The sequence below is a fragment of the Alexandromys fortis genome, unplaced genomic scaffold (genome assembly GCF_014885135.2).
Source record: "Alexandromys fortis isolate MF-2015 unplaced genomic scaffold, M_Fortis_MF-2015_v1.1 scaffold_129, whole genome shotgun sequence".
NCBI lineage: Eukaryota > Metazoa > Chordata > Mammalia > Rodentia > Cricetidae > Alexandromys > Alexandromys fortis.
The window spans coordinates 4,184,365-4,195,950 of record NW_026068022.1 but is presented as its reverse complement, the minus strand read 5'-3'; the positions used below and the strand labels follow the sequence as shown (position 1 = coordinate 4,195,950).

At 40.0% G+C, this 11,586-nt stretch overlaps 1 protein-coding gene across 1 annotated transcript; it reads left to right on the top strand.

The window, feature by feature from the left end:
* The first annotated feature begins 9,018 nt into the window (after positions 1 to 9,018).
* LOC126514421 (glyceraldehyde-3-phosphate dehydrogenase-like) lies at positions 9,019 to 10,213 on the top strand. The gene has a single exon (XM_050163338.1). The coding sequence runs from the start codon at positions 9,090 to 9,092 to the stop codon at positions 10,089 to 10,091; it is 1,002 nt and encodes a 333-aa protein (XP_050019295.1). The 5' UTR covers positions 9,019 to 9,089; the 3' UTR covers positions 10,092 to 10,213.
* The last annotated feature ends 1,373 nt before the right edge of the window (positions 10,214 to 11,586 follow it).

The following is an 11,586-nucleotide window of genomic DNA, read 5'->3' as shown; positions in this document are numbered from 1 at the left end:
TATACTAATTGTCAGAGAAACAGTGGGTTGCAATTGAAGTTCAAGGTTTCAAACCACCAGGACTAAACTCTCTGATGGAACAATATTGATTAGGAAAGGCCCTGAGACCACAGATCCTGGAATGTCTTTTGCTACTGCTATACCCTTACATGTTTATTGCTGTTACTTTTCACTGGTATCACGATTGCTGTGAACAGATGGGGGGGAGACCCCCTACTGCCTGTAATACAGTGCGTTTATCTCAAGAAAACATCCTGCTATTCTGGACACTTGTTTTCTGTGGATTGTCATAAGGATGATTCCTCCCTGAGCTGTACTGTTTAATTGATAATAATAATTTCAGCTTATACAGAGTTTTGATGAATAAAGTAAATACAAGGAAATGCTACATAGTCAGGGCTTATGATTTTAATCTAAGGAGCTGCATAGGTTATAGCTCAAGTTAATGATTAAGAAAAACAATTGAGTTGCAGGATCCAGGCTGGCTCAAATTTCTTTAATCTTAATGCTGAAAGATGCAGCCACAGGTTTCAGTGTGAATCCTTAGCGGAAACAAAGCTCTAAAAATAACTTTAGGTTAGATCAGATGCTTCGAGAATAGATTTAAGAGGAAAAACCCCAGAAAACAATCTAAACTTCACAAGGACACATAGCTGAGTTATATATTCATTAGGTTGGGGTTAGAAATACAAAGCAGCCCAATCGATGCTGGCTGACAGACTTTCCTTGCTAGATTTGCTTGGTGATCAAATGTGATGATTACTTCCTTGTACTCATTTCTGTCCTCGACCTCCTGATATAAAAAAAAAAAAACTCTTGATAGGTGTGTATGTATCCTAAAGATTTGAAGTCAAGCTGACTAATTCTTTTTCATATACATAAGTTTAGGCTTGTGATTTCTTGTAAGATTTCTTTTCAAGAGAAGTAATAAAATAATTGGCTCTGCAACATGCAACATGACAGTGAAAGGCCTGACTAAGTAAGAATAATACCTTGTTTGTCCAAAAGTTAATCTAAAACAAATTGTTTGAATATGAATGTAAGTGGGTTCGTGGGATAATTTGTGTTTCACCTGTAATACGTAAAATGTTTAAACATGTAAGGAAGATGAAAAAAACATGTTTTACCTGCATTCATTATAATCATTCACTTGAAAAACAGAATGCAACTACATTGTAATTCTTGTGTTGCATATATACTTATATTCTGATGTACTTTTTTGAAGTATATAAACTGTAGAAAAAAGTATAAAGTAGAAAGAACATGGAATGAGCATGAGAGGAAATAATAAAGATGGAAACCATCAAGACAGAGTATGCATGATTTTTCACTAAACCCCTCAGATAGAAAAGTCTAGTATATGGACTGAGCTCCCAAAGTCCAAATGAGGAGCAGAAGGAGGGAGAACATGAACAAGGAAGTCAGGACTGCGAGGGGTGAGCCCACCCACTGAGACGGTGGGGCTGATCTAATGGGAGCTCACCAAGGCCAGCTAAACTGGGACTGATGGAGCATGTGATCAAACGGGACTCTCTGAATGTGGCAGACAAGGAGGGCTGACTGAGAAGCCAAGGACAATGGCACTGGGTTATGATCCTACTGCATGTACTGGCTTTGTGGGAGACTAGTCTGTTTGTATGCTCACCTTCCTAGACCTGGATGGAGGGGGGAGGACCATGGACTTCACACTGGGCAGGGAACCCTGACTGCTCTTTGGACTGGAGAGGGAGGAGGAGAGGAAGTGGGAGGATGAGGAAGGAAATGGGAGGAGGTGGAAATATTTAATAATAATAATAAAGGAAAGTCTAGTATATGCCAATGCTATGGAATCCTTTCAAAGCCTTGTGCTTTTCTGATGGCTGGTTCCCCAGGCAACAATAACTAATGATGATGATACTTTTTATCTTTCTCTCCGAACTTATTGCCTTACACTTAGGAACCCCATAATTGTATTAGTTTACTGATTCTAGAGTATAAGTGTATCTTCTTTCTCCCTCTCTATGGCTCTACTTTGCCATGAAGTTTGTAGATTTAAGGCCAACTTAATCTGCAACTATTCATTGCCAGTGTCTACTTCAACCTGTCCTCTTTCACAATAAATAGTATCAATAAGATAGCTAATCTAATGTGTCACCTTGACTATGATATGGTGCCCAACTATTTGCTCCAATACCAATGCAAGTAAGTTGAATGGTGTGGGAAGTAATTTACATCTACCACTCACTGAGTAAAGCAGATTATCTCTTAATGTAAATAGCTTTTTATGATAAGCTTACAGCTTAATAAGTATTAGGCTCAGTTAGGCCCAGTGCTTCACTCTAGATCTGTGTATCTGTTTCCATAGGTTGCTGGTTGACGGTTCTATGATGACAATTAAGGTAGTCATCAATCTGATTAGAGGGGACAGCCAGTTTAGGCATCCTCTCATTTGTTACTTAGAGTCCTAGCTGGGGTCATCCTTATTGATTCCTGAGAATTTCCCTAGGGCCATGTTTCTTGCTAGCCCTTTAATGGTTCCCTCAATCAAGATATCTCTTTCCTTTTTCTCCATCACTGTTCTTGAGCATCCCGTTCCCTCATGTTCTCCTCCTCCCTTCTCTTCTCTGCTTCCCCTCCCTTTCCTATTTTTTTTCAGGAGGTCTTATCTGTTTTCCCTTCACAGGAGGATCCATGTAAGTCTCTCAAAGTGTTCTCCTTGTTAGCTAGCTTCTCTGGCATTGTGGACTACAGGCTGATTACCCTTTGCTTTATGTCTGATATCCACTTATAAGTGAATTCATGCCATATTTGTCTATCTGGATATGGGTTACCTTACTCAGGATGGTTTTTCCTATTTCCATCCATTTGTATGCATATTTCAAGATGTCATTGTTTTTAGCCACTGAGTAGTACTACATTGTATACCACATTTTCTTTGCCATTCTTCAGTTGAGGGAAATTTAGGTTGTTTCCGAGTTCTGGCTATTACAAATAATGTTGTTATGTACACAGTAGAGCAAATGTCATATGAGTGAACATCCTTTGGGTATATGCCCAAGAATGGTATTGCTGGGTCCTGAGGTAGGTTGATTCCCAATTTTCTGAGAAACTGCCACACTGATTTCCAAAGTGACTGTAAAAGTGTGAAATCCAATCAGCAATAGAGGAGTGTTCTACTTACTCTTCATCCTCTTCAGCCTAAGTTATCTTTGGTGTTTTTGATCTTATCCATTCTGAACAGTGTAAGATGGTATCTCAGAATTTGTTTTGATTTGCATGTCCCTGATGGCTAAGGATGTTGAGCAATTCCTTAAGTGTCTTTCAGTCATTTGCAATTCTTCTGTTGAGAATTCTAAGTTTATATCTGTACCATATTTTTAATATATTTTTTAAAAAAAATATCAATCCAATTTCCCACTCCCCCCCTCTTCCTATTCCCTTTATACTCCCTCCCACCCCACCCACCTCTAATCCTAAGAGAGGGTAAGGCACTTTGCTTTGTAGAAAGTCCAAGGCCTTTCCTACTAAATCTAAGCTGAGCAAGGTATACATCCAAAGAGAATAGGATCCCAAAAAGTCAGTACATGCAGTAGAATTAAATACCAGTGGCCCCTCAGTCTGCCCCAGCCATACAACTGTTAGCCACATTCAAAGGGACTAGTTTGGTCCTATGCTTGTTCTTCCCAGTTCAGCTGGAGTTGGTGAGCACCCATTAGCTCAGTGGATGAACCCTTCATGGTCTTGACCTCATTGCTCATATTCTCATTCCTTCTACTCTTCAACTGGACTTTGGGAGCTCAGTCCAGTGCTCTGATGTGGATCTCTGCCTCTGTTTCCATCTGTTGTTGGGCGAAGATTCTATGGTGATATTTAAGATAATCATCAGTCTGATTACAGGGGAAGGTCAGTTTGGCACCCTCTCCTCTACTGCTTAGGGTCTTAGCTGGGGTCTTCTTTGTGGATTTCTGAGAATTTTTCTAGAGCCAGGTTTCTTGCTAACCCCATTATGGCTCCCTCTATCAAGATAGCTCTTTCCTTGCTCTGATATCTGTCCTTCCATCTCAACTATCCCATTCCCTCAAGTTCTTCATAGATCTGGAGATGACTCAGAGGTTAAGAGCACTGGCTGCTCTTTCAGAGATCCTGTCTTCAATTCCCAGCAACCACATGGTGGTGACTCACTACCATCCATAATGAGATCTGGTTCCCTCTTCTTGCCTACAGGCATACATGCAGGCAGAGCACTGTACACATAATAAATAAATAAATAAATAAATAAATAAATAAATAAATAAATAAACCTTTGTCTATGGCCATACCACCTTGAATGCATCCAATCTCGTCTGTACTCTATTTTTAATTGGATTATTTGGTAATTTGATGTCTAGTTTCTTGTGTTCCTTATATATTTTGGAGATCAGTCCTCTGTCTGATCTGGGGTTGGTGAAGATCTTTTCCTATTCCTTGGGTTACTGTTTTGTCTTAGAGGCTGTTTCCTTGGCCTTACAGAGGCTACTGTATTACTGGTGTTACACTTAGGAAGTGGTTTCCTGTGCCCATGCATTCAAGGCTACTTCCCACTTTCTCTTCAATGAGGTTTGTTGTGGCTGGATTTATGTTGAGGTCTTTGATATATTTGGACTTAAGTTTTATGCATGGGAATAGATAAGGATCTATTTGCATTCTTCTACATGTTGATATCCAGTTATGCCAGCACCATTTGTTGAATATACTTTCTTTTTTCTATTGTATAATTTAGCTTCTTTGTCAAAAAATCAGGTGTTCATAAGTCTGTGAATTAGTATCAGGTTTTTTGACTCAATTTCATTAGTTTGCCTGTCTGTTTTATGCCAATGTGAAGCTGTTTTCATTACTGTCACTCTATAATAGAGCTTGATGTCAGATGCTTGGTGACACCTCTAGGAATTCCTTCATTGTAGAGGATTCTTTTGGCTTTTCTGGGTTTTTAGGGTTTCCACAAGAAGCTGAGAATTGTTCTTTTGAGGTCTTTGAAGAATTTTGTTGAGATTTTGATGGGGATGGCATTGAATCTGTAGATTGCTTTTGGTGGGATTGCCATTTTTGCTATGTTGATCCTATCTATCTAAAAGCATGAGAGATTTTTTCCATTTTCTGATATCTTCTTCAATTTCTTTCTTCAAAGACTTAAAGTTCTTATCATACAGGCCTTTCATTTCTTTTGTAAGTGTTACCCCAAGATGTTTTATGTTATTTGTGGCTATTATGAATGGTGATGTTTCTCTGATTTCCTTTTCAGCCCCTTATCATTTGTATATAGGAGGGCTATTAACTTTTTTTTTTTGCATTGATCTTGTATCCTGCAATATTACTGAAGGTGTTTATCAGCTGTTGGAGTTCCCTCAGAATTTTTGGGGTCAACTTATGTACACTATTATCTACAAATAGCAAAATTTTGACTTCTTTCTTTCTAACTTGTATCCCTTTGATCTCCTTTTGTTCTCTTATTACTCTAGCTAGAACTTCAAGTACAATGATGAATAGATATGAAGAGCATGGACACACTTCTCTTGCTCCTGATTTTAGTGAAATCACTTTGAGTTTCTCTCCATTTAATTTGATGTTAGTTGTCTGCTTGCTCTATATTACTTTTATTTTGTTTATATATGTTCCTTGTATCCCTGATTCCTCTAAAACCTTTATCATGAAGGGGTATTGGAATTTGTCAAATGCTTTTTCAGCATCTAATAAGATAATATGGTTTTTCTCTTTCAGTTTATTTATATGTTGGATTATATTGACAGATTTTTATATGTTGAAATTTGCCTTCATCTCTGGGATGAAATCAACTTGATTATAATAGACAACTTTTTTTGATGTGTTCTTGGATTTGGTTTCACAGTATTTTTACTGATTTTTGTTAAGCTCTACATTTTTCTCTGCTCCCTTCTCCCTGCCTCTTCAGCCCCCCCCCAAGGTCCCAATGCTTCCAATTTACTCAAGAGATTTTGAGTTTTCTACTTTCTACTTCCCATGTAGATTAGATCTATATAAGTCTCTCTTAGTGTCCTCGCCATTGTCTAAGTTCTCTGAGAACTGTTTTGTAAACTGTTTTTCTTTGCTTTATGTTTAAAAAATACCTATGAGTTAGTACTAGTGACAATTGTCTTTCTGTGTCTGGGTATTTTTAATCAATGTTCATGAGGGAAATTGGTCTGTAATTCTCTTTCTTAGTTGCATCTTTGTGTGGGTTGTGTACCAGAGTAACTGTCACATTGTATAAAGAGTTTGTCAGTCTCTCTTCTCTTTCTATTATGTGGAATAATTTGAGAAGTATTTGTATTAGCTCTTTAAAATTCTATTATAATTCTGCTCAAAAACCATCTGGTCCTGGGCTTTTTTGATTGGGATACTTTTGATGACTACTTCTATTTCCTTGGGGGATTAGAGGTCTATCTAAATTATTTATCTCTTCTTGATTTAATTTTGGTATGTGGTATCTATTCAGAAAATTGTCCATTTCCTTTAAATTTTCCAATTTTGTGGAGTACAGATTTTTGAAGTATGACCTTATGATTCTCTGGATTTCCTCTATGTTGTTATGTCTCCCTTTTCATTTCTGATTTTGTTAATTTTGATGTTCTTTTTCTCCCATTTGATTAGTTTGGATAAGGGTTTGTCTATTTTGTTAATTTTCTCAAAGAACCAACTTTTTGTCTTATTAATTCTTTGTATTGCTTTTTTGTTTCTACCATATTGATTTTAACCCTTATTTTGATTATTCCCTTTCATCTCCCCCCTCCAGAGATAGTTTGCTTCTTTTTGTTCTATAGCTTTCAGATGGGCTGTTAAGTCACTTGTGTGAAATTTCTCCAGGTTCTTTATGTGGGCACTTAGTGCTAAAACATTTCTTTTAACACTGCTTTCAAATTGTCCCACATGTTTGGGTATGTTGTACATTCATTTCCTTTGAATTCTATGAAGTCTTTAATTTCTTTCTTTATTTCTTCCTTGACCCAGGTGTAATTCAGTTGAACACTGTTCAATTTCCATGAGGTTGTAGGATTTCTGAGATTCAAGTTGTTGAATTCTAGCTTTAAATCATGGTGATCTGACAAGATACATGGGGTTATTTCAATGTTTTTTATCTGTTGAGGTTTGCTTTGTGAGCAAGTATGTGAACTATTTTACGGAAGTTTTCATGAGGTGCTGAAAAGAAGGTATACTCTTGTGTTTGGGTGAAATATTCTATAGACATCTATTAAGACCATTTGAGTCATGACATCTGTTAGTTCTCTTATTTCTCTGTTTAGTTTCTGTCTGGCAGACCTGTCTACTGGTGCGAGTTGACTGGTGTCTCCTACTATTAGTGTGTGTGTTATTTGATGTACAATTTAAGCTTTAGTAATCTTTGTTTTACATATCTGGGTGTTCTTGCATTTGGGGCATGGATGTTCAGAATTAAGACATTGTCTTGGTGGATTTTTTCCTATGATGAATATGAAGTGTCAAACTCCATTTCCTTTGATTGACTTTTGGTTGAAGACTATTTTGTGAGATATTTGGAGAGCTATACATGCTTGTTTCTTAGGTCCATTTGATTGTAAAATCTTTTCCCTACCCCTTACTCTGAGGTAATGCTTGCCCTTGAGGTTGAGGTATGCAGCAGGACAGATCCTGTCTTTGTATCCATTCCATTAACCTGTGGCTTTTTATAGGTGAATTGAGTCCATTGATATTAAGAGATATTAATGACCAGTGTTTGTTTATTCCTGTTAATTTTTGGTGGTTGTGTTTGTGTGTTTCCCTTCTTTGGGATTTGCTAGTGTGTGGTGTAAAGTTTATGGTTGCCTGTATTTTTTGAGTACAACTAACTTCCTTTGGTTGAAGTTTTCCTTCTAGTACTTTCTGTAACACTGAATTTGTGGATAGATAATATTTAAATTTGGTTTTGTCATGGAATATCTTGTTTTCTCTGGGCTTGTGGACTATAGGTTGGTTAACCTGTGCTTTGTGTCTAATATCCACTTATGAGGAAGTATATACCGAGTTTGTCCATCTGGGTCTGGGTTACCTCACTCAGGATGTTTTTCTTTTCTAGTTCCATCCATTTGCCTGTAAATTTTATCACTGAGTAATTAATTTTACATTCTGTAAATGTACCACATTTTCTTTATTCATTCTTTGGTTTAGGGCATCTAGGTTATTTCTAGGTTCTGGTTACTATGAATAATGCTGCTATGAACAAGGCTGAGCAAATGTTCTTGTTGCATGATTGTGCACCATTTGGGTAAATTTTCAAAGACTGGTATTGTTGGATCTTGAGGCAGATTGATTCCAAATTTTGGAATCACCGTACTGATTTCCAAAGCAGCTGTACAATTTTGTATTCCCACCAGCAATGAGTGAAGCTGTGAAGTTGAAGCCTGGATTGCATTGGAGACCCCAAAATGTTAGAGATGCCAGAGTTGTGGAATATGGGTCCAAGAGAGCAGTTAAAATGGAGTGGAACCAGTCCAAGAGGAAGAATACCTAAACAGTTATACCTAAACAGAGTTGGAGATCTGAAGAGTGTTTTGACATCAAACATGGTGATGCATCAGACATGGAGTTTGTGCAACCAGTTTTCAGTCAAGAGGACTTTTGACTCTAAAATAATATTCTCACTCCTCATTCTCTCTTCCCCCTCTTTGTGTCTTCCCCACTGCTTTTCACTTCCCATTCTCCCTCCATGTACATAAAGTTCAAGCACAATTACTTCAAATCTCTTGAGACAAGTTATTGAATGTGTGTGGTATGGGACAATGATCTGTATTCTGTCAATTATATTTTAAATAAATGCTGATTTATATAAATCAGGAAGTATAGGCTGGACAACTTGACAGGAAGTAGAGGCAGGTCAATGAGAACATGAGAATTCTAAGAAGGAAGTCCTAGTCTGCAGTCATGACCCAGCCACAGAAGTAAGATGTGACTGCCTCGCTGAATAAGGTACCGAGCCACGAGGCTAGCATAGACAAGAATAATGGGCTAATATAAGTTATAAGAGTTGATAAGAGGCTCTCTGCTCCTGCCTGTTCTAGAGACAGCCGCTTCTTTTCGCGCAGTGCCAGCCTCTTTCCAGAGACACGATGGTGAAGGTCGGAGTGAACGGATTTGGCCGTATTGGACGCCTGGTTACCAGGGCTGCCTTCACTTCTGGCAAAGTGGATGTTGTTGCCATCAATGACCCTTTCATTGACCTCAACTACATGGTCTACATGTTCCAGTATGACTCCACCCATGGCAAGTTCAAAGGCACAGTTAAGGCTGAGAATGGGAAGCTTGTCATCAACGGGAAGGCCATCACCATCTTCCAGGAGCGAGATCCCGCCAACATCAAATGGGGGGATGCCGGCGCCGAGTATGTTGTGGAGTCTACTGGTGTCTTCACCACCATGGAGAAGGCTGGGGCCCACTTGAAGGGTGGGGCCAAGAGGGTCATCATCTCCGCCCCTTCTGCCGATGCCCCCATGTTTGTGATGGGTGTGAACCATGACAAATATGACAATTCCCTCAAGATTGTCAGCAACGCTTCCTGCACCACCAACTGCTTAGCCCCCTTGGCCAAGGTCATCCATGACAACTTTGGCATCGTGGAAGGACTCATGACCACAGTCCATGCCATCACGGCCACCCAGAAGACTGTGGATGGCCCCTCTGGGAAGCTGTGGCGAGACGGCCGTGGCGCTGCCCAGAACATCATCCCTGCGTCCACTGGCGCTGCCAAGGCTGTGGGCAAAGTCATCCCAGAGCTGAACGGGAAGCTCACGGGCATGGCCTTCCGCGTTCCTACCCCCAATGTGTCCGTCGTCGATCTGACTTGCCGCCTGGAGAAAGCTGCCAAGTATGACGACATCAAGAAGGTGGTGAAGCAGGCATCCGAGGGCCCACTAAAGGGCATCCTGGGCTACACTGAGGACCAGGTCGTCTCCTGTGACTTTAACAGTGATTCCCACTCTTCCACCTTCGATGCTGGGGCTGGCATTGCTCTCAATGACAACTTTGTAAAGCTCATTTCCTGGTACGACAATGAATTCGGCTACAGCAACAGAGTGGTGGACCTCATGGCCTACATGGCCTCCAAGGAGTAAGAAGCCCGCCCTGGACCACCCATCCCAGCAAGGACACAGCAAGAGAGAGGTCCTCGGCTGCTGAGCAGTCCCTGTCCTAACTAACCCTTGACACTGAGCATCTCCTTCACATTTTCCATCCCAGACCCCCAGAATAGCAGGAGGGGGCTTAGGGAGCCCTACTCTCTTGAATACCATCAATAAAGTTCATTGCACCCCTAAAAAAAAGAGTTGATAAGAAGCCTGAGCTAATGGGCAAATGGGTTTATAACTAATGTAGACATCTGTGTGATTTTGGGGGGGGGGACTTAATGATTGTGAGAACCGGGCAGGACAGAAACCCTGACAACATGTGTACATATATTAGTAGTGCTTATATGTGTTGTGTGTGATTGTATGTTCTGTTTATGGGTAAAACAACTACAACCCTAAACACCTTCTTTCATCTGTGCTTACTCTATTCTAATTGATTTCCCATTCATCAGCCATACCCATGATCATAGAGTATTTTCTTCCTAAAATACTCATAAGATCTATATCATTTACTATGTCTAAGAATTGTTGAAATGGTCATCACAGTGGTCCATGTTAGTTGTCAGATAGACAGGATCTAGAATCAACTTTGAGGTAAACTTCAGGGAATGTCTATGAGGAGGTTCTAGATAGTGTTAATCCAATCAGGAAGATGCAATCTATATTTGAGACACAGACCACACTAAAATAACTATAGGAATTTAGGATATGTTAATGCATAATATACTGATTGTTATATATTCATGGCTTGTCTCCTCACAATATTAGATGTTTCACTTAGATGGACAAAATATCTTTCCCTCAACTCTAATTTCCATGTACTCCTAAGATTTTAGTAAAGTTAAATAAATAAAGAGTCTCAATGAATGAAAAAAGTTAATTAAAGAGAAAAGACACTTTCTCTTTCTGAAATCATTGATTCTTCAGGTTATGGATATGATACACAGCATGTAAACAGTCTCTACAGGCTAAGAAAAGGTCATGGTTTCAGGCATTAGCCAACCTTTAAGATCCACTCCTTGAGAGGGCAAATGGTCAGCTTTGTAAAAATATCTACTAGTGCTGGTCATCCTCAAGGGCTACTCTGCCCGATACATCCTCTCTCTTCCTATCCCACCCAGCCTGCATCCACAACCCCCCCACTCCGTCTGACTCCCTTCCCTCTTTGACCACATAACATCTCCCAGCCCAGCCTGTTCGGGCTCTAGGACCGAATCCGAATCGGCAGGGCAAAAGGGAGGGTGGTAGCTCCTTTGTTCCCACTAGCCTGCCAGCACCGAGCTAGGTAGGTCCTTTGTTTACGAACCACCCAAGCAGCAAGGAGACCTGAACCCGGCACCAGGAGGGACATCACTGGGGTGAGTGAGTTTCTGACCGCGGCAGCAGCCCGGGACAGGGAACTCAGACACCCCTCCTACACTTCCTGGTCATCCTCAGGGGCTACTCTGCCCGATACCTCCTCTCTCTTCCTATCCCACCCAGC

Excerpts from the sequence above, each read along its gene's own strand:
- LOC126514421 (XM_050163338.1), top strand. The coding sequence starts at position 9,090 with ATGGTGAAGGTCGGAGTGAACGGATTTGGCCGTATTGGACGCCTGGTT.